At 45.2% G+C, this 24,279-nt stretch overlaps 1 protein-coding gene across 7 annotated transcripts in view; it reads left to right on the top strand.

Moving 5' to 3' along the window:
• The window catches only part of CAPN15 (calpain 15), a 62,596-nt gene that overhangs the window by 160 nt on the left and 38,157 nt on the right, over positions 1–24,279 (top strand). For 3 of the 7 annotated variants that reach the window (XM_085307046.1, XM_085307038.1, XM_085307044.1), the window contains exon 2: positions 17,196–17,515. In XM_085307046.1, the coding sequence (XP_085163172.1) occupies positions 17,340–17,515 (176 nt within the window). In that variant the 5' untranslated portion in view covers positions 17,196–17,339. Of the gene's footprint in view, positions 1–6; positions 81–16,924; positions 17,037–17,195; positions 17,516–24,279 lie in introns of those variants that run through there. The other 4 variants (XM_085307041.1, XM_085307043.1, XM_085307039.1 and 1 more) reach the window with 3 other exon arrangements.

Here is a 24,279-nt window from a genome sequence, read left to right as displayed (position 1 = left end):
GGGGTCAAAGTTACTCTGCCTGGGGGAAAGTGCGGGTCCGGGGGGCACGCGAGTAGCAGCACGGCCGCCTCGCTCCCCAGGTAAGTGGCGGTCCTGTGGGCGAGGGGAGCCGAGCTCCGGCGGCTCCAACCGGCCGGCAGAGGCAGCGGGGCCCAGCCGGCGAGACCGGCCCGGGGTTGTCCCCTGCAAGGGAGCGGCGAGGGTCCCTTATAGGCGGCCCGGCCGAGAGTGGCCCGGTGGGGTTCGGCCCGGGGCCTCTGGTGGAGCCCGGGGGGGCGGGCTGCCCAGGGGCCCCCTGTCTGCGCTGCTCCGGGGCCTGTGGCTGCCTTTGGAAGCCTTCGGAAAGATCGAGCCGAGCAGCTTGGCTTTCACGGACTGCCTCTTAGTTCGCAGCCTCTGCAGAGCCTTTGGCGGGCCGTTGCTCTTGGGGGGGCTTGTTGCTGGCTTTCTCACTGCAGTTTCTCCCATGAGCTCTGCCGCCTGCTCACCTGCATGCTCAGCATCACCTGTTGCTGCATGCTGTCTAGCGAGAGCATTGCTCCCACTAGCAAAACTGCGAGGCTGCAGGACAGGCTTTGGTCACCTGGAGGGGAGACAGGTTTTTAGCTGCCTCAGCAATGTAAATCCATTTTGAAAGTTGCGCTCCCTTGCATGGCTTAGAAAACAGTTTCCCTAGCAGCTGGGATAAACTCTGGTTTGGGGAATGGGGGAGCCATCAGAGCCAGGAAAGCAATCTCATAAATATTGCATAGAGTTGGGGTTGTCATTATTTGCAGGCAGTGCTGTGCTTCATCCAGGATTTATAAGATGATCTACAGATTATGCCTAGCCTGTTAATATCTCTGACTAGCTATGAGAGACTTGCAAATGATGCCAGTATGGGTTTTTAGCAAACTTAAAAATTACATGGCAGCAATAGGGAGACAGTGGAATGCACTGTAATACCTAATTGAACTGTTGTGGTGTGCTCCATTTGTGGTACAGGGAATAATTGAGGCTCCCAATTCTTCTGTCAGGCAGGTAAGTATTACTCTTTCCACTTAATAGACACAGAACAGCTGAGTGCCTGCCCTAAGGCTTGACAACAGCAGAGCCCTCAAGTGAATCAAGAGCTCCTGCCTTTTAGATCTGTACTCTAACCTCCAGGTTAGAAATCCCTCTGTGGCGGTTTAGCAGGATTTAGTTTCCAGTTTCTAAAGTGTTTGCATGTTTGCCCTTTAAAATTGGTTGGTGGGCTCTTATTCTTGGATCTTAGATGTGGCATAAGGCTACGGGGTTCCTGATGCTTGTCAAGACCTTAGGTTTTACTTCACTTCAGATCAACTTCTGTTGTATACACGTCAGCCTCCAAATCCTGGATATAGAAGTCTGTTATACTGGATGGAAAAGGTTCCATATACTAGATAGCCTCTTCAATTTCTAAAAAACTTTCATCTCCCTTCCTTGCTTCTAATTCTGTTGTTACATCCCTTTTCTCCCAAACATTAAGAAAAAAAATGTTACAGGATGATTGTCTAGTGAAATGTTGGGGAGATGAGATAATTGCATGTTGTGTTTAAAATGTCATGTTATTTCCTCTTTGAATGTTTCAGATGGGAATTTCAGCTAGTACTCAGCATTCTCTAGGCCTTCAGGCCCAGGAAGTAGATGTCTGTTTTTTGCACAGTCAGACAGAAGGTTGTCTTATAAGTGCTTACAGTGTATGACCTAGGGCATCTGTGCACTGACACTGCTGTATATTGGTCAGGAGTTACTGGAGACAAGGTGGAGATGAGCAGTGTAGAATGCAGCTGCTGACTGATGGAGATAGGCTTGTGGCCTCAGGAGACTGGAGATCCCAGGTTGCAATGCTTGTTTACCTGAGCAAAGAGATCTTGGCATGTTTAGCCCATTGTAACCTGAGACTCATAGAGATCATCTTTCTATGTATTTAAGTGTCTGTAATCTGTGTTAACTTCCGTATTACTAACTTGAACAGAGCTCTGGTGGAAAGGCCTGTTGACTAGACTGGAATCCAGTGGCACCAGAAGTCTTCTGGGTGGCTTTTCTATGGCCATTTTTGGAGACCTTTAGTCAAATAGACTGGCCTGTGCCTGTGAGCATGACTGAATTGGAGCAAGACTGAGCTATGAGGAATGAGTTACATTAGCATATCAGGTAAGGTGTCCGGCACTGCTACCTTTTGTCTTTGGTACAAATATTACCCTATAGTGTGTCAGAAGGGCATAATTCAAATTGCCATCTACACATAAAATCATGGTCATATTAACTAGTTTAAAGTTGCATCAGCTTCTGTTAATGTCCAAGACTTTAAAAGTTCAAGGCAAAATGCAAGACCCAACATTGCTSCCTTCCCCTGATGGGGCTTGAGGGCTGGAGAGGCCTTTGAAGGTTTGATGTGACTTACTCTATTTGCTAAGTTATATTGTTTTGTCAGGAAAGAAGGGCAGCCTGTTGGAGTCTGATTACTTAATGTGAAATTAAGCTGTAAGGAAACTCAATGCATAGGCTGGGCATAATGTCTGTTGAAACAGAACAAATATTGAAAAACAAAACAAGAAAGCTGCTAAAGTTGTGTGAAAGAAAGTTTGGCATCTTACTCCAGCTTGGAGTTGGTTTGTGTTAGCCAAGGACTAGGTAACCACATGGAGGGGCCTCCGTGCCGTCATGCATAGGGAAATGTGCTGATTACTCTGCTAGTCCCTGAAGCAATCTCATGGGATGGAAACCAGAGGACATGGTTTATCTTTACTCAGATTACTACTGGCTTTGTGGAGAAAATGGCTTGGGCCTCAGTGTTGTCTCAGCCAGTTGAGAGTGATTGTTTTTTTCTTGTGGAAAATATGCAGCTTTCATCTGTCCCATTAGTTTTGTGAGGATTTACTGGGTTTGCACTGGTTCCCCATGAAGCCTAGAGAGAGACCCAGCTAGTCCCCAGACTGGTTCATACAGTTGTGGCTGTTAACTTACTTCAGCTAGGTGGTTGCTTGCTGTTAGGTGAGATATAAATGGGAGTAATGCTTTTTCCTCACATCTTCCTGCTCTATCTGAACCACACTCTTTTGTCTCTTGTTGTCTTTCACTTTGTATGAACCATTTCTGTAAACAGAGGGGCCTGTGTAGGAATGAAGTCTATGACTTTCCCTGAATGTGGGTCTGTCATCTTGTAGGTAGTTGGCTTTGTATGTGATCAGATCTGGGAGCAGGGAGAGATGCAGCTGTTTTAGAAAGTTCTTATCAGAGCCTAGGATCCTGCAGGGAAGGCTACTGCATTGGGAGGCAGCTGTTATAAATGACCAAGTTGCTACAACTTGAGCCTCCAAGGAAGACCATACATGCTGTAGCTTTGGGAAAGCTTGTAATATGGCTGGGACAGTTAAGTCTGTGCCTTCCTTCTCCTTTTGCATCATAATCCTGCTCTTCAGAGTGAGATGTACTGTCTGCCTGCTCCTCGGCAGTCCTCTGGGTCTGCCTGCATTTAGCTCTTTGTTGCTGTTGCTTCTTGAATATGCAGCCCTTTCCAGGCCATAGTTACCTGAGACTAGCAGAGAGGAGCAGGCAACTACTGTATTTCTGTCACACTCTCATTACTATTAAGAGTGTTGTTGCTTGCTTTGTACTTAGCAATAGCAACTGAGAAAGCAAAGGGAGAGAGAAAGCTGTTGTCTGTACATAAGAGACGTTTAACTCTAGCTTCCAGAGTTCCCCACCATGTGTTGGTGGCTTTCAAGTTGGCTAATTGATACCCCTGGAGTTTTGGTAAGGATTGTTAATCCCAGCATTGGGGCAAAACACCAGCTTCGCCACTCTGATGCAGTGCAGTCAACACCTTCTTCAAACATCGACAGTGTGAATGCTGTTCCCAAAACTTGCTCATGTTCAGTGGCTTAAAAGATGAGGATTTTTTTTGTGTACCATTTCCTTCTGCTCTGGAAAAAATGCTGCTGCCCTGGTACTTGGGCAGAAGGGAGAAGGGGGAGCTCTGGAAAGGAAATCAGATCCAAAGAACTGTGTCTCCAGCAGCAGGAAGGATTATTTTTGTGTATTTGCATTGCAGAATGTAGTTTCCTGTCAATAGGGCCAGTGTTTGACAGCCAAGATGATACATTTTTATCGATGTAATTAGCAGGACATAAAGTTTGCTGAATAGCTTGGGGGCAACGTACTTTTCTATCTAACTCCAGCGAATAGATCAGTGAGGATTGGAAAGGAGCTATGGGTTGCTAGGATTGGCCTTTTGGGTTTCTGGAGGTTGAGTACATAATTGCTGATATCTCATATTGTGCTGCAACCTGTCTAGTTGAGAACAATATAAGTTGAAAAAAACAAGAGGCTCTACTTACCAGCTTGAGGTGATAAAGTTTGATTTCTAAAAGCTGAAGCTCAATCTTTAGGCTTTTACATTAAAAACAGTACTCACACCGTATCTATGTTCCTCTACAAGTGCATGTCTATGCACTTTGCCAGTAGTACAAATTTTAGTATACATTAATGAAAAAGAAGGGTTTTTTTTTTTCCATTGCTGAGATGCAGCTACGCTTGTAGCAATGTAGAGGGCTCACAAAATGCTATGGGTCTGAACAGTGTCAGTGTTTGAAGAGAGTTGTGAATGCACTGTATCAGAGAGGCCAAGCTGGCATCTTGCCTCAATACTGAGATTAGAAATCTGTACTAAAACTACAGGGCTATCAGTAAATGTTCACTTGGGTGAAATAGGTCTAGACCATACAAAAAGGTATTGTCCTATTCCTGCAATATCACCTGGCTGTACTTCTAATGCGGCACTTCCTCTGGCACCTATATTTCCCCTTCAACAACTTGTATCAGCACCAGTGCAGATTATAATAGTTTACTGAGGAATGAGGAGATCAAAGCCAGCTTCTCTGCTTGCTCTCACAGTGTTCCTGTGAAGGCAGAAGATCTTTCTACTGTCATAGCGTAAAGGTTTGCAAAGAAGCTAAATTTCAAACTGCTTCACCAGGTAACAGGCTAACTCACCAGTAATTTGTGCAGGACTGGAAATGGGAACATGGTGCAAGTGTTGAGCCATGGCTCTTGTGTGCTGGACTGTGTTCTCYCTTGCTTGACAGCTCTCTTCTCCAGCAAGGCTGCAGCACTGATACAGGCAAGATCTTGCTCTCCAACTTGCCTGCATCAACTACCTGCCTGCCTAAAAGACTTAAGCCAACAGACACAGCTCAGATCACCCTTGGAATTTCAAGACAGCTAAGAGATTTTGTTTTAAGCTGTTGTGTGTTATGTGGTTTCCCTTTCTCAACTGTGAATGTGGCAATATGTCTCCTGCAAGAAAAACTGACATGATATCATGTAGACTGATGTAGGCATATGTGATGTACTCTGTCTTTTGATGTTGATCTTGTTATCTCTCTGGCTTTGATAAGTCTTAAGTTTTTCCATTGTGTAAGCAGGAATGGCTTGAATGTTGGAACGCCTTCCACATGAGATGCTGTTGGCCAGGAGTTCCCTCTGTAGCCTGTTCTGTACAGACTGTTGAGCTACAAGAATCCAGGTGGTCCTTTCTGACTTTATTCAAAACATTATGTACTTTCTGTTGATTCCTGAGAGGTATCTCCACCTGCTCTGTGACATTCTTCATTTACTGGTTTGATGCCTGTAATAGTGCATGCCCATAGGCCCAGGTGTTCACCGTAGATCATCTTTTTCCCACTGCCTAGGAATCTTAGGGATGCAAAGCATTAGGAGAGAAAAATACTGAATTCACTGTGACCTACCCCAGTGGCAACGTATTACACAGGCGAGGTGGTGGGACAGAATAAGATTTGTTGGTTTTGTGCGCTTCTGCTATGCTTCAGTGATCACATGGTTCTTGCTTAAGCCTCATTTTCTTCCTCCCCTCCCTCCCTCTGTGTAGCCCCTCCCCCTCTGTCCTCAAAAAAGAGAGAAAATGGAAGTGTGGCAATGTACCAAATAGCTATAGACATGGGTTCTTATTGCTTCTCTTTTATAAAAATCCATCCTAAAGGAGATAGCACTTTCACAGAAGGCTAAATTTCATTAAAACAGGTTGTTCTGAGAGCAGAGAATATGAAGGGGGAAGGGGACACATCTTGTAAAGAGCTAGGGGAAGGAGGTTTGCTAGGTTCACTGAGGTGAATGTTTGAACATCAAACCATCTGGAGATAGGCGTATTTGACAATCAGAGGAATCTGTGCTCTTGAATTTCCAGTAGATACAACTGAATGATTTCCTGGCTGTGAAGAGTAATTAACATCTGTTTCTGTATTTGAACATACAGGCAGTGTGCCCCCTCAGACATCTCTGCATTCATATCCAGATCTCCTGGGAGATCCTGCCCTGTTGCTAATTGTTTAAAGATGTCCAAAATCCTTAACATTAAGATCATGCTGAGTCTGTGAGGTGTTGCGTTACCTTATACTTTGAAGGCTTTCATCAGAGCACTAGGCAGTAGCTATGGTTAGTAGCTATGGTTATGGCTAGTGGTGGGAAGAGAGCTGTAAGGTCACAGCCAAACATGCTGAAATGGAGAGTATCTGAGTTGATCCAAAGGCAGACTGGTTCCTCTCTCCAAGGGGATTCAAACCCCAGTCCTTCGTCAACTTGATGCTGCGGAAACATCAAGTGGATGCTGACTGAATGACCTAGAATTTGAAGATGGTTTTGTGTGTTGGTAAGATGCTTATTAGCCCAGAGTCTTAGTAGCCGTTTATTCTTATGTACCTTTCCTCTCTGTTCACCAGCTTGATACAGCTGCCACTCTTCCTAGCAGGCTGCAATCTTGTTATCAGGAAATAGTGTGTTAGCAGCTGTTTTGTGCAGAGACCATCTAGCATGTTCCTCAAACCAGACCTTTCAGCTGGTGCCAAGAGCAGCTGTTTGATTCCAGGGACACTAGGCTGACTTCAGACCAACTGAGCATTGGACCTGCAGAGCAGAAACTGTGTTGGGTGAGAGGCATTTTTGACTGCAGTTGGTTCCATCTTGGGCTGAGAGGGACTAGAAGGAAAAAAGGAACTTTTCTCCTTCAGCTGGGGAGCATGGTTTCTCGCTTCTCCCCTGCATCTCATTCTTTTCTCTTCCTTGTTTTGATTCCTTCTCTGACTATTGCCCAGTACTTGATGTTTGTGTGAAAGGCCTTATGCTCTAATGGGTGGGATGCTGATGTACCCTGGTTTTCTCATGGTGAAGAAGAGACTGTAAGAGTGAAAAAGAAAATGTGGGGTTATCCAGGAACTCATTATCTTAGGCCACAGGAGCTGCATGACTGTACCAAACTGTGTTTGAGGCAACATAAGGGCAGGGAAACAAACTGATCGAAGAAACTGTGTGCTGCTTTGCCTGCAATCACCACAGTCACATGGCAGTTCCCAACACAGGACTAGAATGGATAAATGATTATGTTGTGCCTCATGATTGGGGTTAGCCCAGCTGCTTTTCAGCTTGGCAAGTTGCAGCCTGCTCTGCAGAGATGGGACAAGATTGTGGGAAACTAGTCTGAGGTTATACCTTCAGGAGACACTTTCGGTGTCCACTGCAAGACTGGTCTGTTGGTGTTGGCCTTGTGCTCAAATGACTTAGACCGAAGTGGCCTTATCCCAAACCAGGGCTTTGGATTAATCAGATGGACACTGGCATCTGCCAGTCTTTGAGTGTCTTTGAATGTTTGCAGCAGCTTTCACAAGCCCTCATCCCCATTGCCCAGCTTTGCCATGGAACATGCTTTCACAAGCAGCGCCTCCTGGAGGGAATGTTGTCTGTCTGTAGGCACACATGGTGCTAACACAGCTGGCTGTTTCTTGCAAGGCATTTAAGAGTGACTCCTGTAATATGCAAACTCCTCCATCTGCCTACTTGAGTTAAAGTGAGTCCAGGATCCAGCTGGCAGGTCCTGGATAAGAGGTCAGTTCCACTGCTGTGCTGTGAGGTATGTTGGATGATCTCTTGGGGTTGAGTTTGTTGCAGTGAAGGCAAAGTCTTACAGAAAGCATCTGCATTAAGTTTCTGTCCTCTCATTTAGGGTACTGCATCTTCCTCAAGTAATTCTTATGTTTATTCAAAGAACTGCTATCATGAGCAAATGTTTCTGAAGTCTTTGTATAATTGAACACATCCTACATTTTCAGTTGTACTGGTGTAGCTGAAGAGGAACTGCTTGTGACACAGACAGTAAACCAGTGTAGCTACTCCAGTGGGGAAAGGGGACTATCACAGCAGTTTTGGGCACTGCTATATCTCTATCACTTGTGTTATGTCAGATGTTATTCCAGTTATGTAATTCTGAAGATAGTATCATCTCCTAATAGAAATAATGTCATGACCAAGACATCGATCTGCAGAAGGATTGATGTCTTTTTCTAGGATGGCCCAAGCAGGGYGCAGATCTGGAGCGGGAGAGTGGGGTGAGCAATAATGTGATACTCCTTTGTTAGATAGCTTATGATACTGAACTGTGTCTGAAAGGGAACTGTCCTTTGTTTGCTCGATTCCTGTTTCTCTGTCCCTCCGCTAAACTCTTCTTGTTCCCTGTAGTTGTGAAGATAGCAGCTCTTACACAGTTTGCAGTGATTCTTATGCTTTTATTTTCTGGGTTTTTTTTGCTTTTTGTTTTTTGTTTTCCTAATAAAAATGCCAAATTCCATTGTTGTGTATCAGGCTTATTCTACTTCTGCCCTTGGCCAAGGCAGAGCCACAGACATGGTCATCTAAATCTAGGTCATTGGGTTGGAAATTGGGACATGATGCCTGATTAAAGCGAGGAAAGTCCAAATGGCAGAAAAAAAGGTGTCAAGGTACTGTTGCACTTGTGAAAGAAGCCCTTTTGGCTCTGGACAGGCCAAATGAAGTGAGGACTGGGAGTTGTCTCTAGCAAGGAACACAAGTGGGTATGGCTTGGATGAATTACGCATTTCTCATCTGTCTAACCAATGTTAGAATAAAAGCTGCAACTGGRGTGTCTAGGGACAATATGTTGAGGGGACATCTCTTCCTCTCTCTGAGACTTTGCTGTTCAAGTCTCTGCTCTGAGTTTTCGCTATCTGGTTGCGAGACTCCACTTAAAGATGATCAGAGGGCTAGAGCATCTGCCTATGAGGAACAGCTGCGAGAGCTGGGCCTCTTCAGCCTGGGGAAGAGAAGACTGAGGGGGGGGAATTTTATCAATGTGTATAAGTACCTGAGGGAAGGGTGTCAGGGGGATGTGGACAAACTCTTTTTAGTTGTCCCATGTGACAGGACAAGAGTCAATGGGCACAAAATGAACCACAGGAAGTTCCACCTGAATATGAGGGGGAATTTCTTCACTGTGAGAGTGACAGAGCTCTGGAACAGGTTGCCCAGAAAGGTTGTGGAGTCTCCTTCTCTGGAGATCTTCAAGGCCCGCCTGGATGCAACACTGTCTAACACGCTCTAGGTGACCCTGCTTGAGCAGGGAGGTTGGACTAGATGATCTCCAGCGGTCCCTTTCAACCTTACTGATTCTATGATTCTTGCTGCATTCTCTTCTCCCTTCTTCCGTAGCCAGTCTTTCCTTCGTCTACTCATTTGTCAGCTTAGCACAATCTCAACATACAATACTTCATGTCCTTTTGGATATGACCTTGGGTTTGTGTCATGCCTAGGCACCCATGGACCACTACTAACTCAGAGATGAGGAGAGACTTCCTAGGTCATCAAGTCCAGTTCCCTGCTATTGAAGATAATGATTTTGTGCTGTTCATGAGCTTGTCCAGGTCTGTGTTAGCAGTAGTTCTGTCCTTTTGCCTCAGGACTTCTGAAGCAGCTACTCTGGAGCTCTGCTCTTTGGAAGATTAGAAACCTTCCTCTACCATCCAGTATCCATTTTTCCTGGACTTGTTTATTGTTCTTGTGCAATTGTAGAGCATCATCTTTGATATGCATGTTTTCTTTTTCTTTCTCTGGTTCACTGTAATCTTTAGCAATGGCTAAAGCAGCAATGGCTCTTGATGCAGATTTGTGCCAAGAAATCTGTTGAAAACTTCTTTTACAATGCTGCTTTTTGAGAGATCAGTTTTGTTGAGCCCATTTGTTTTCATGTTTTGCTCTTGAGTGGTTTTAATACAGGTGAAGTTTGTGAATGGTAGTGAGTACAGAAGAGAGTTTTTTGCATTAATGTCACTTCTGCCTTTTTTTTAAACTGGTTATCCTTGCTACTTGTGCCGCCTTGGCCCTTCAAGATGCAGAGATTTTCTCAAGAACTGTCATTGCTCTCGAATGAAGGTGAACTTGATAAAGCAAATACATTGAAGAGCCAGTGCCTGGCTCTTACTCGTGAGTCTTATTCATGTTTATCTCTAGCTGCAAATGTGCAATAACAACAGTTCTGTTCTGCACAGGCTGGCACAGCCTCACACAGGAAGATCTGCTGTTTACAAATCAACACTCTGCTGTAGTGAGAAAGAAAAAGTGGTCTATTGCTCCTGGGAAGCCCAGAGTCTAGTTAAACCAATCTGGAAAAAAAAAAAAAAAAAAGTATGCAAAGAGTACATTACTTGAGATATATTTTCCTGACTGGAGTGCAACGTGTATGTTCCTTGTGCAATGCATCCCTGTTTATGCTACTTCCCCTTAAATCTATAGACTATTGGTAGCAGGCAAGGGAAAACTTCCTGTTTTTATAATGCAGCTGATGTCAATAGGCATTCTGAGGTGACTTTTCAGCCTGGCATGTCTTGTAGCTGGAGCAGTCTTTGGGCTGAGCAGGATGACAGAGCTCTGCTATGAATATTATAAACACAGAGGGGAAAAGATCTAGCAATTAGATCTGCTGGTAAAGCTTTGTGAGACTGAACACTGTGGCTTGTCTTGTTTTGTTTCTTCTCCTTCTCTTTCTGTGACATTACTGTGGTGTTGCTAATGAGATGAACCATGTGAGCCCCCCCCCCACTTTTGTTAACTGCGTTCAAAAGCCAGCCGCAATTGATTGTTAAACTGAAGGACAGAAACAGCACCATAGCACTTCACTGAAGTAACGCTAATTAACTTAATAGAGCACTATGTTTTTAGACTTTTTTGTGTGTATGTGTACATTCAGGCCTCAGCAGTGCTCTTGTTGCCGTTTTCATGCTTATTCACATAAGCACCTTCCTGCTTTTCAGTTGTCAATATAGATGGGTTTTAAACATAAACTTTATTTTGAAAAAAGCTTCCTGTCCATTGTTTCTCCCCCTTCTTCTCCCCATAGCTTGTAACTAAGATGTTGATTGCTCTTTCAAATCTATATAATCCCCTCCTTCAAAGTGACCATGATAGATTTGCAATAGTTCACTGGATAATCTGGCACTGGTTTCCAGTGTGCTGTACAAGGCAGAAGAAGAAACTTCTAGACTTTGATGCTAGTTGCTTTGGGGCTAAGCTGGCTCTAAAATCTTTTTTTAAATCAATCTTTTGCTTCAGGCTTTGGGCACCCCTTCCTCTGCCTGTATACTTATGAAGAGTCAGTACTGGGCATGAAATGCAGCTCTGAGCAACCTAACTCCTGTGTATGGGTTTCTCCTCTGTTAAGGTTGGGCCAGAATGAGTTCAGACTAGGTAGCTGTAAGAAAGTAAAGAGCCTCAAGTTCACCTTTTTATGTGTTATGTCCATGACCAGAAAGGTGTGCCTCTGGTCTGGACCTTGCTAAGATATGGCCTCAAGCATGAGGCCCTGTTCGTGCTTGTTTAGGACTCTAGGTGAAATTCCCATCTTATCTCGCTAATATCCCATCTGGAAATCTGTTTCCAAGCAGCTCATTTTATCTAATGATATCTCAAAGTGGTGCACCCTTCTCGTTTCTCACCATGATTTGGAAAATACTTCATTTGCAGCTTCCAGTCTCATAGATTTGATCTGGGACCAGAACAGCTGACTGGCCTGTCTTCTGTCAGACTTACTACCCTATAATAAAGATCGGAGTGGCCGAGTTTTACCCTTCCCTCCATCTCCCTATATTCCCTTTGATGATGCTTGCATGCTGCCTGTTTTGCTAGTACCTTGAGAACATGAACATTTCTTGGCCGTGGAAGGTAGAGCAGTGCTTTCTGGGTCAGAGGACTATGCCCTGAGTCACACAAGGGAAGCTCTGTGGTAGAGCATGAAGGTTGAAACAGGCTCCCATGTCCCATTTTAGTGTGTCAACTGCTGGGCAGTCCTTTCTGTTATACTTATGTCTCAGTCTGTCCTTAGAGGTACCTTCCTACTCCTTCCTGCCAGAAGCTTTGAAAGGAACTGGAATTTGCTGACGCCCTCGTTTGCTGCCGAGAGTGCAGCAGAGTCATGCTGCTTTGTTCCTCGCTGTGCTGGCTCAGTAGGTGAGGAGAGGAAAGAAGGGCAGTAGAACTACGTTTCTTGTCACCAAGACACCAACATTGTGCAAGATACTTAACAACTAGGCATGGAGCATTCCATTTTACTTGGCTGTTTTACAGCAGGGATCCTACTTGGCAGTTGTGGGAGCTATGGAGCTCTCACTGGGTTGGCATCTCTGATTTTCAGTCTGTCCTACTACCCTTTGAGATGGATATGTTATTGCTTGCCTGTTGCCTTTCCCCCTCATGAAAGAAGAGGAATTATCTTCCCTTCCTGCCCTAGTGTTTCTTCTTTTGTCAGGGTTCTCTCAGCATGGTGTATACAAATCATGCTGTGCTTCATGCCAGTTTATGGCATTGTACATCCTCAGGTCCTGCCACCCTGCCCTGCAGAGAGAAGCCTGACTGTGTGTCACTATATACATGAATGCTTGAGCTTCTTTTCCTTGTTCTGTTGACATGGCATATCATGAGGCYTCCTGCTGTGTTACCTTACCCATTCCCTGTGCGTTGTTCCCACCTGCCCTAACAGGGGCGTATTGGCCTCTTGTGATTGCCTGCCTCCTTCAGTGCTGGCTGGGGCTCTCCTGTTTGCCTGGTGGCATAGCAAAATTGGCACAGGGCTGAGGGTCTGCCCTGCCTTTAGGATGTATGCAGTATCCTCCTCTAACTTAAAGGCCCTGAGCCAACCACAGTTACTCTGGCTGTACCCACCTAATACAGAATGACTTTGTGCTCAAGAATATGAGAGTTATCCCCTGCAGTGCCCAGAAAGGCTGTTCTTGCCAGGGAGGTGTGTGGGAACTGAGAGTTCAGAGCTCTTCAGGAACCCTTGTTTCTCCTGGTAAGCAGCAGGTTGCATGTGGAGAAGAGTAGGGAGCTTCACCTTTGCTATGGTTGTGGGTATCAGGTCCCAGCCATCTGAGCCAGCCTTGCAGCCAGAATTCACATAGGAAGAGGAGGAAAGGATTGGTCCTTGTAGCTTCAATCTTAGAAGAAACCTTCTAAAAAACATGGCTTACTCTCAGCATAGCTTTAAGGGATACTTTTCCCCCAGGTACATGGGGTATCCTCTCCTGGGTCAGCTGCTGGCCCAGCACCTCAGACAAAAGCTGTCTGGTGTGTGGAGTGGCTGTGTTTTCATTCCCACATTCTCCTCAGGGCAAGGCGACTATCATTTGGAAGGTGTGGAGGAATTACCAGAGTGATAAACTCTTGGCCTGGGGCTTGGAAAGCTGAGAACTAAGAGAGACTGGAAAACTCATGCAGGAGCTGAGCTGGTTTGTGCTACATGAGTGGATGAATAAAGGACAGTGTGTGGAGGGGAGTCGCATCATTTCAGGAGGAGGTCCTGCATATAGGACCAGCTGGGATGAATCTTTCTCACTGGTTTCCTCCATGGGCTGGAGCAGCTCCAGGAACCTCTATCTCTCCATCTTGCTATATACCAAAGAAAAGAGCTTGAAGTTGATCCTGTTGCCCCCTTTGAAACACCCAGTTATTCCCAGATACTTTGCCACACCTGAGCTAGGTCCCTTTCTTTTTGGAGCAGCAGGAGAGAAAGGAGTTTGAGCACACAGCCAAAACCTTCTGCAGTGCCAGGGGGAAGAATGAAGAACAGGGGTTGGACAGACCCAGGTCCCCAGTCCTGCCTCTCTGCTTTGCTTTACAGCAGTATGATAGAAGAGCTAGAGCCCAGGGGGTCAGCGCTGCTGATTGGTGTTGAGGAATAGGGTTATGCTGAAGGCATCAAGGTGACTGCTCTGCAGTTCTGGCAGCAGGAGGAATCTTCATGGGAAAATTTTGCCTTCCTGAACTTGTTTTAAGTGCCCACTACTTAGGGTGGTGGTGACACAAGACAGACCCTTTCCAAATTGTGTATAATGGATCAGAGTAAGTGAATATGAGCAACTTGGAAGTGAAAAGGTCAAATACAGTTTTGTTTTAGAAACAATATTCTGGGAGTAGTTAAACAGCATCAGTTGAAACCTGGTAATTATTGCAGCTGCAAATGTCAAAAAAACAAAAACCAAATGTAGCCTCTCACTGAGGAACTTAACTTCACTCTTCCCAAGCCACCTCAGTTTGTTCACTTTGTCGCTCCCTCTCCTGTTTAGATAGATAGAAGCAGTGTTTCTTTATTAGGAGGAAAATCCTACTCCCTCCTGCCAAAGCAAAGGAGCCCCTGGCATTTTGCTCCCCTTCTTGTGACTGAAGTTTTCCCTGTTCAGCACAGGCTATGCGTCTGCAAGTCCTCTCTGGGGACATCTTCCTGTTCAGTGGGAGAGGTTCCTCAAAAATAAGGCTGAGCACTTCCAGAGAAGCTTGCCTCTTCATAGCCTGCTTTAATTCGCCTCTTTCCTTGCTAGGGTGTCATTCTCATTCTTACCTTCACTTCTTGCATGCTCTTTACTTACATATTGTTGGCCAAAGGCATCTCCTGAATCCCCTGAATCAGCATGGCAAGTGGATACATGCTTTGCATTGAGCTGTAATGATGCCACTCCTGTTTTCAAACTGACTCTCCCTCTCTCTGTCCTGTGCCAGTGTTCTCCCCTAAATATTGTTCACTGGGTGCCCTCGCCTGGCAGGAAAGGTGACCCTGGAGAAAAAGATTTACTGCTTTGCCCAGAGAAATCCGATTTCCTTCAGCACTCACAGCCAAGCAGCCCACTCAGACAGTCTAGGAGATCACTACGACTTAGCTAGGTTATCCTGAAGCTATTTATAGATCCCTTCCTGTTCCCAACTCCACCCACTGTGGAGTTTTACAACACAGTTTTAAAGTAGGATTCCTAGACTGTCTTCTTCCTGGAGCATATTTGCATTGAGCTGGCTGCTCAGACTCGCTAGTACAAATCGGCAGAAGGAAGCTGGGCCAAGGTGCTAGCAACATGTTGGAAGCCAACAGTAACGCAGGCAGCAGGCATGTCTCTCGCCTGTTTTAGTGAGCTAAAACGGGTATTTCTGTCTTTAGGAGGAGGGAGCAAAATGCTCTGCTTTTCTAACTTTGGAGGCAGCTGAGGAGGTGGTCTCAAACCAGCTTGTGAGATTGCTTTATTTTGTAGCTTAGCTCTACTTTGGGAAAAATAGTTATTAACCTGACTAGCTTCCTACCTTCTCTTCAGCTCTGTTCATGGTGAACTGTATGTGGCTGTGTTTTTTCCTATCTCCCTTCTTTTTCCTTCTAGTAGATTCCAAGTCTTGAGATGAGAGTCAGAGTTCATTCTCTTGACAGACCTCTTGGTGGTATCCTCTGTTCCTTTGCTGCCGCTATGCGGCATGGCTGTGGATATGGGGAAGCAGTTGAGGGCTGAGGCAGAAAGTCTTTCTAGGTGTGAGACAACTGATATCTCCAGTTAGACTTAAACTGATGATACTTGGAAATACTCTTCCCCTCACATTCCATTTAGCTAGGAAAATCTAATTTGTTACAAACTAACTGACAAGAAGTGAGAGGGGAAATGCCAGGGACCCGTTTTGGCTGGACATTGCTGGTGGTCAGGAAGCAGAAACAAAGTGTGGAGGTATGCTGTCTTTATTACTGCTGATGCACAGCAGCCAGGCAGACTAATTATAGGGAGGAAATCTAGATGGGGAAAATAATGTTCTTGGGCATTTTTCTTTTTCCTTTTTCATCCAGGCTTTGCAAGTTACAGAGAAGAGACTGTGAAAGTGTTGTTAACCTTCTCCACGCACGTAATGCATACACATTCTAGTATTAAGCTCCTAGCAAAACTGTACCTTCTCCCTGAGCTCTAGCATTCCAGAGTCTGTTTTCTACCAAGGCCTTTCTTGATCCCTTAGAACAATCCTTGGATTGAAAAACTGTATTTTAGTAGTCCTTATTTCAGCCTTTTTTATGGCACCGAGTAGTTTCTTCACAAAGGTCTTTCTACAGTTCATTCATCTCTAAAAATCCTGGCAGATAATTGAATAATCTCAGCTGTGCTAATTTTTTCTTCCTTGTTTCTTCTTTTTTGCTCTGATAAATGTTCCTTTGATCTGTTCCTCCTGACATGCATCCAGATTGCCATGCCTTTTTGCTTTAAGAAAAGAGATATATGTTTAAATTTTTAGAATACTAGAGGGCAAGAAATATTTCTGTAGTTTAATTTTGAGACTGCTTAAAGAAAAAATTCTAAAAGGTGGGAAAGAGACAGAGAGAAAAGGAAAAACAGTCAAAGCCCCAACCCTGCTGTTGAGAGGGAGGGAGATGCTGAGTATCAGCCAAAAATTGGCTTGAGCTGAAGTATTTCATTGCACTGTGCAAAACAGCTGCAGAAAACAGTCATGCAGATGCCCAGTCTCTGTGTGCAGCCTTACTGCTCTGTTGACAGGGAACAGGAAAAGACAGATATTTTATTTTACATACAAAAAAACCTAAAATTTCCTAACCTCAGACAAACTGTCAAATTATACTCCTCATCGCTGATGTAATTAAAATGCTGATGTGGCAGTTAGAGCCTGGAGCTTTCAGAATCACCTTTTTGTGCTTGTGATTCCCAAGGGCTTTTGGTTTAGGCTCTGGGTGAGACTTTTTGTCCCCTTCTTGCTACTTGATGTGGTGTCAAGGGCTTTCTGTTGGGTGCTGGTGTGCTTTTCTCCAGTAGTCATGCAGTTTCCCTCCCACCTGAGCCTGGGAACTCCTGGCACTTAACAACCTGTTCCCCTGTACCACTCATCTTCAGGCAGCAAAACCTGGCTTCAGTAAAACAGTGCTTCCCATTCCAGTAAGTGCTGTGATGGGAATCCTGGTCAGAGCATGCATTAATAGGCTTCTAAAACAGGAGGATTGATGCTTAAATCATACCTTATRTTTCTCTCTTTTCTTTTCTCTCTCTCTCTCTCTTCCCCCCCCCCTTTCTCTTTATTTTTCAACTTTTGATCAGAACCGACTTTCCTTTCTGCAGTGTGTTGGGATCTTTACAGCAGCCCATGCTGCAGCGCCTCGCCTATTCCACTCGAACTGCCTGCACCGCTGGCTTGGACCTAACCTAGGATAAATCTCAGCGTGGCCTGGGTAGGGGGGAACCATGGGGAGCTCTGCCTCGTCGCTGGCTGCAGAGACGGAGTCGGACCATGGCTTCACTAGCCCACCCTACCCGGGGCACCCAGCTGTGAGCTGGTATAGGAGTAGTCACAGTGGCCCGGTTTGGGAAAGTGCCCTTATAACACGGCAGCATCAGCATTTACACCATCGGGTGCGAAGGTAAGGAGGAGGGGAACCCTGCTTACCTCTCAGCTTGCATCCAGGGCAGTGCATTTGGGAGATAACTTGCTTTGAATCCTGTTGGTGCTGTGTCCTTTCATACAGAGGCTGAGTACTAATTTTTGTGAAATCTAGAGCTGAATTTCCACTGACTCAACTGAGGCCAGGCTACATGCTTTTTACAGGGCTGCTGATGTCTCCTGCAAAGCAGACTGCAGGGCTTACCCCAGCTTTTCCTCACTCACCTGAATTGTGAAGCTGGCTGCCTGGGAATGGGATCTCAGTTACTTTGAGGAGTTTCCCATGCTTTTGTTGCTTATGGCTCTTCTTCTTTTTGACCTCCCAACTGATTGCTATAGAAGTATCAGATACGGAGAATTATCTCTTCAGGTTGGGTAGGGATAAGGAGCAAGAGTTTCTGAACTCAAGAGGGCAAGAAATACTGTTTTCATGCAAAAGCAGTGAAATGCTTTGAATGAAGATCCAGACAAMCAAAACATACCAGGACAGAATTTCTCTGAAAAAGAACTCAGTGCTGCCTGTCCTCAGTGTCTCTCCCTCCTCAATGAAATCAGCACCTAAAACTGTGGCTCTCAGCCACTAGCTCTGCCCCTTCCCARGAGCCACTTGCAGTGAAGAATCTTTTGTCTTATTAGAAGACTGTTGTCCTGCATTGAATCTCTGACAGGTTGAGAAATATGTCAAAAGCATCTAGCAATCCTCTGCCTGGGGGCTTCGCTGCAGAGGCTGCTATGTTTTTTGAAACAATATTTGAGCCTTTGTCTAATGCCTGCTTTATATAGATTCCCACATGGCTGGGGTTTTATACTTGCTTGAGTCTGTTTGTAGCCGCTAGCCTTTTAGGAGTAGCTGCTTGCTTTTGCGTGTCCCTGAGCTGTTGTGGCTTTCCCCTGAAGGTGTTAGCTGTGATGGTCATGCTATATCTGTTGTGTAGTCCTCATTTTCTTGACTCGCTGCTGCTCTTGGTCCCAGTGAGTCTGCTTTGTGGCATCTGGCATAAGATTCAGGGAGACTACAAGGAAAAAAAAAACCTCCTACTTTGCTCCTTTGCTGCCCTATCTTGGGTTTCCTTGTAGAGCTAGTAACAGTGTGAAACCAATTAGTTGTTATCTTTGCCCTCCGTTATGAGCTTGAGTTCCTAGCAATACCCAAGTGAGCTTTAAAAGGCTCTTTTGTGTAAGTCTCAAACATTATTTCTGTGTGTACCAGCCTCTGTGGCTGGCTCACAGTTCTTTTTGTTGGGTCTGTGCTGTTTAGGTTTGTCTTGTCTAGTCCAGAAGGATCTTGACCACAAAGCTGGGTCCTTCCTGCAGGGTTATTCCTTCTGGCCTGCTGCTTTTTCTCTATTGCCTTAGAAGCTTTGAGGGAAGGTGTGTGAAAACTCCCAACTAAATGCCCCTGGTGCACCTGTGCACAGCCAGTATGGAGGTTTAGGAGTGCAGAACTGGTTCTCAACTAAAAAGATTATGTCTTTGTAGTCAGGTGTTTGTTAGCTTTTGTGTGCTGCTCTACTGTGCATAATTCAAAATCTGTGTCTTAAAGGAGCTTGAGAAACTGTGAGATCCTGACACATGGACATAAATTTCCTAAATGACCGGCCTTCGTGGCAGAGCAGGATGTTGGGGCAAGAACAGGAACCGCTGGTCTCTGTGTAGATAAAACCGATGTCCTGTTAGAAGAGGTGTGTTTTTTGATAATTATACATTTCCCCTGATAAAGGGAGAAAAGAATTCCTCTAAGTGCCTCGTGCTTTCTAGAGACAGGAAAATAGCTGGCTGTGAATCACCAAGGAACAGTTGTGCGGGAAGAACACATTTTAGGCAGTGATTATGGAACTGGGTTCAAAAGACCTGGTGAAAACAGCCAGCCTGTCAGGCATCAGAGTACCCACAGTTCCCATGGTGAGACTGATGAAGCAGAGTGAAGAAGCAACAGCCAATTGGTATCCAGAGAGGAACAAATAAATATGTTCTTTCTAAAAATAAGTAAATAAATAGACCAAGTCAGAGCAGATAGCTCAGCCTCTGAACATCCACATCCCTGGAGTCCTATAGTGCAGGAAGGAAGTGGAGTACTGAGGAGTCAATTGGAAGCTGGTCAGGAGATCTGGGATAGGCTTTGCTTTTCCTGCTGATTTCCTGTCTCTGCCCATAGCCATCTTTGAGCTGATAACGCTTCAGCCCCTGTAGACATATGCAGAGCCAAGCCTGCTGTGGTCTGTCTAATGCTTTGGGATGAACACAGACCTTCTTTGACAGGAAGATAAGGATGCCAAGTACTTCATGAGTGACTTTTCTCTGTACTACCCAGAGGAATGGTAGGGGCACAACCCTCATGGTGGGTTGCAAATAGGGGAAGAAATCGGTGCTGTCTGGCTTTCAGGATTTTAAAGGCAGGGAGGAAACGGATACAGTGTCTTAAGAGATGGATCCTGTTGCCTGGGTGAGGCTAGTAATCTGGAGTAGCACTTCTGATGAAGATAGATCGAGGGTGGGGGAAGGACATGAGGAAGAAGAGGAAAGGCCTTAATGACAGTAGCTTGAGACTTTTTTTGACATCCACATTTGGGTCCCTGTTTCCTCCTGGGCCAGGCTGCACAGTCTCCTTTTATGTGTCAGAGTCCCATCTCTTTAACGTGAGTATGCACCTGCCTTTCAGCGTGTGCTGGGAGGACGTAGCTGGAAAGACTAAAGGTACTGTGCATTAATGCATGTTAGTGAAGGGAAGCTTATTGCTGAAATCTGGGCTTAGGGGAAAGATTTTATTTTTAAATATATCTTTGGTAAGTATGTGTGCATTACAGGCAAATTCTGGCTTAGCTCGAAGTGCCCAGGGACTGTTCTGGCTTGTATGCTTAAAGGTGTTGAGCCTGGGCTGTCCTTGGATCAGTATTCAGTGTAGCCAGCAGATGCAGAACGGCAGAGCTTACTGACTAGCCACTACAAACTAAAACCTTCATCAAGCTGAGAGCAACAAGGCAGGGTGTCACAAGACACAAGGTGGTAGAACATAACCTTGTCCCTGCTACTGCAATCAAATTACTTGGGAGCTGTGTGTTGGTCACAGCTGGAAGTGGTGATGGCAACTCTCAAGTGTGTATCCTTCTATACCTATCAAGGTATTAGGAGGGCATTAGGGCACTGGAATGCCTTCTAGATGAGATTTAAGGGAGTGTTTCTTCTGTTCACCTATCTTCATTCCCCATCATTCATAAAGAGTGGCAATAGGCTTCTGTCTTGGTGAAATTCTTGATGGTTTTCTTCAACATAACCATGTTTCCTGCTTGACCTGTTATGTTGCTGTTGGCTGTGAACCTTTCAATGTGGTGTATCCCAGAACTGGGTACATACTAGCACAGGCTAGCACTTCAGACACCGCATGGAAGGGCTTATAACAGTGAGAATTGTTTGAATTTGCTCCACTCAGTAGACACACTTTGGGGAAAGTCTTGTGAGATCCATGTGGCTGAATTTGAGTGTATCTGACCATCATTCTGTTTAGTTGGAAGCACTCTGAGCACCTTCTTCTCACAAAGAGTCTACAGTTTCCGAGGTGTTGGAAACCCTCAGCATTCTGCAAAGGCTTCGCATTTTTCAATAAAAGCCTCTTCAAAATGAAATACTGTTTGATACTAACAACTGTGGTAGCAGGGCAGGAACAGATAGTGTTTTTTTGTTTTGTTTTGTTTCGTTTTTTTAAAGTCTGTTTTAATACTAAAAATGTATGAATCTCACAACTTTGAGAGAAGAATGAGAGGACTTGCTTTTATTGTTGGCAGCTGGTAGGAGGGCACTTGCTGTATACCTCCCAGGAGCAGCAGCTCTGCTGCTCCCCAGAAGCACCACTGAATTCTGTAGAGAAACCTGGAGTGAGGCATCCAGGTGTTTGAGAAGCTCATGGCTTAAATATATGTAAAGAAACTAATCAAAACTGCTGGGTTAATGTCACATAATCCTGTCTTGGGGTTTTTGAGCCTTCGTGAAGAATGTGAGGATGTTAATAAGGGGATGCTGAAATATTGATGAATGGCAAGAAGCCATATGGAGGGGGGGTGCAGTGGTTTGCAGCTCCTCCCCACCATCTTGGCTTGTGGCATTTCACCTCTGAGTTGAGGTATAAGCAGAACTGGCATCTAGAGGATGTATTTCCTGTTGGGAAAACTGAGGCCCAGAGGAGAAGTGAGATATGTGGGACTGGGGAGAAAAGCATGAGATTACTCTGCAGAATTCCCCTGCTTGTATTTTCTGTTATGAGATCACAGATCAATGCTTCAGCCTCAAGAGATTGATTGCGTCAGTGGACTAGTATTCTGCTCTTTAGAATACATTTACATGGACAGAGCTGTGGTTTGGGCTGTGGGTCAGGGCAGGCAGTTCCTAGGTTTTAATCAGGTGCCTGGTTGGTTTGGGGCCTGCTCGGGGACTTGATTTTGCACCTTACAGGGGTTAAACCTGCCTGTCGTTTGCCTGTGTTTACTCTCCCCATGACAGCAGTGTTTCAACCCATTAGTCATCTCAGTTTTTATTCCCTCTCCTCTATTTACCCCTTGAACTCCTGTCTTCTTATTCTCAGACTCTTAGGAACAGCTCAAAAACATCAGGCACAGTAATCAYTGAGAAGCTGATTTGAGGATTTTACGGTATATTCTCAAAGCTTGTGGAACTGTTCCAATACAAAGCTAACCAAATCCACCTCTACGTGCACAAACATGCTGCATATCCTTACAGTGACTGGTAAACTACTTCCAAGCTTCTGGGCAAGGAACAGAGATCTATGGTTTTGGGAAAACTGAAGATAACTAAAATCTGATCTGACTATATCAATGGAAGAGGGATAAGGAGAAAAGTGGGACCACTCTGCTAAACCACAGGGGTGCTAGCATCTACTGCAACATTCTTGCCTGTTCATCAAGCTGGAGTGGAGCTCACGTTCCCCAGGCGCTGCAGGGAGATAGAGGTGTCCCTGTGCAGGTTGTCCTCCCTATGGAGGAGCTGCAGCATCAAAGTTCAGCTGGAATTTTGTAGAGTAATGATATTGCCGGTTGTCACGAATACCTGCTTGATAAGAGCATTGGGCTTGTAACTGTTTGCTTGCCAGTTCTTGCTGAAGTATGTGTCAGCTGGAAGAATGTCTTGTCCAGGGAAGTGGGCAATGCAGAAGAGTTGGCAATGTTACATATTATACTCTTTCATCAGCCTGAGAGTTCTAGTCCTGCCCATCCACTCTCCATGCTGACTGCTTCATCAGTCCACTCACTCACTCACAAAGGCTCTTAGTTGTTTAAATTGAGGCTATTTATAGCTCTGGAGCTTTGCAGAACTTGGAGGATGGCACTGAGTAGTGGAGATTGAAGTTCTCGGTATCTTCCTGAACAGAAATTGTCCCCTGCASTACCAGGGCAAATTACCCTTTCTTCTCCCCTCCTAAGCCTCCTGACTGTCCCTGCTTTGCTCTGGGTTGGCAGCACTTCTCATAGCCCTCCAGACCTCAGCTTCTCTGATGCTTTGGCTGGGCTGTTTCTTGGAAAATGGGCGAAGACATCTATTTTCTTTTTTTTTCCTGACTTTGAGCACCCTTGTGAGGGCAGTGGATGTCAGATATTTATATTCCCAGGCTGAAAGCCAGCACAGGAATGCAGGAGCAATTCCTTATCTTCATTTCTCCACAGCAAGTGGAGATAACAAGGCTGTCCTGCCTGCTTATCCTCTCCAAAGAGGGGCAGAAACCAGGGCAAGGAGTCAGAGCTTGTGTGCTAAGCTCTTACCCAGCAGGGTTGGCTAAAGTTTGAACAGAAACASCTGAACTCCTTGCCTGGAGCATTGTTTTCACGCCATGGAGAGCACAGCAGACTAATCCCTTAAATAGTGCCAACACTGCAGCAGGAGACCTGTACTTTTACCTGGGTTCAGGGCACTCCTGATTCTGTAGTAACTGAGCACTCATGTTCCAGGTATGTAGATACAGATCCTTCTCCAAATGCAGGGTAATTTTGCTTTGACCTGGTGCTTGTCTTGCTGCATCTGGCCTTGGCTATGCCTTGATCCATGGTCATATCCTCTTCATCTCTTTTGGGGAAGGGATTCTGGAGATGCAATCTTGCTGTGAACAAAACAGGTCGCTTGTACTGTGGCAAGGTGTGGTAGGAGGGACTGGTAGAATGCTTTGGTTTTGCATTTAGAGCAGTGTGTTTCCAAATGCAGATGTATGGGGGAGGGAAACATGGATAGGTTTCTTTGTTTTGTTTTTTAGGAACAGAGAAGAATAAGAGGAGGAAGAGCAGGGATTTTTCCAGAAGAACCCTTCTGCATTTGTCTCTTGACTTTTTTTGCTGCAGAGATGGAAGCCAGGTCCAGTGTTTCTTGGCAATCCTTTTGGCGTCCCTGAAAAGTGTTGTGTATGTGGCCCAGAGCTGTGAAGTGGTCTCAGTCTTCCAGAAGAGTCTGATGGCTGAATCTGATAACAGCAGGAAGCTCAGGGTCCTGGCTGAGCTGTTGCAAAGAAGAGGACATAGGAAAGAAAGATTTTTTCTTTTTYTTTGGAGGAGGTGGTGATACTTATTTTTCTCCCATAGTCACATTAGAAAACTAGAGTGGAAACCACAAACCTGTCCTCTCAGCTCTGTGTAATATCTATCCTGGAGGGAGATGGACCTCATTCTTGTGCTGTTGTAGGCTAATGAGAGGGAGATGAGGATAAGGAGAAAAGCCTCGTGCTTTCTGCCGGTGGGTCAGGCAGGAAGCTCC

This window comes from Rhea americana, unplaced genomic scaffold, assembly GCF_003343005.1.
Source record: "Rhea americana isolate MKP2758 unplaced genomic scaffold, rheAme1 scaffold_250, whole genome shotgun sequence".
In the NCBI taxonomy this organism is placed as follows: domain Eukaryota; kingdom Metazoa; phylum Chordata; class Aves; order Rheiformes; family Rheidae; genus Rhea; species Rhea americana.
Note: the sequence above shows the minus strand (reverse complement) of the source record. Positions and strands in the feature narration are given on the sequence as shown.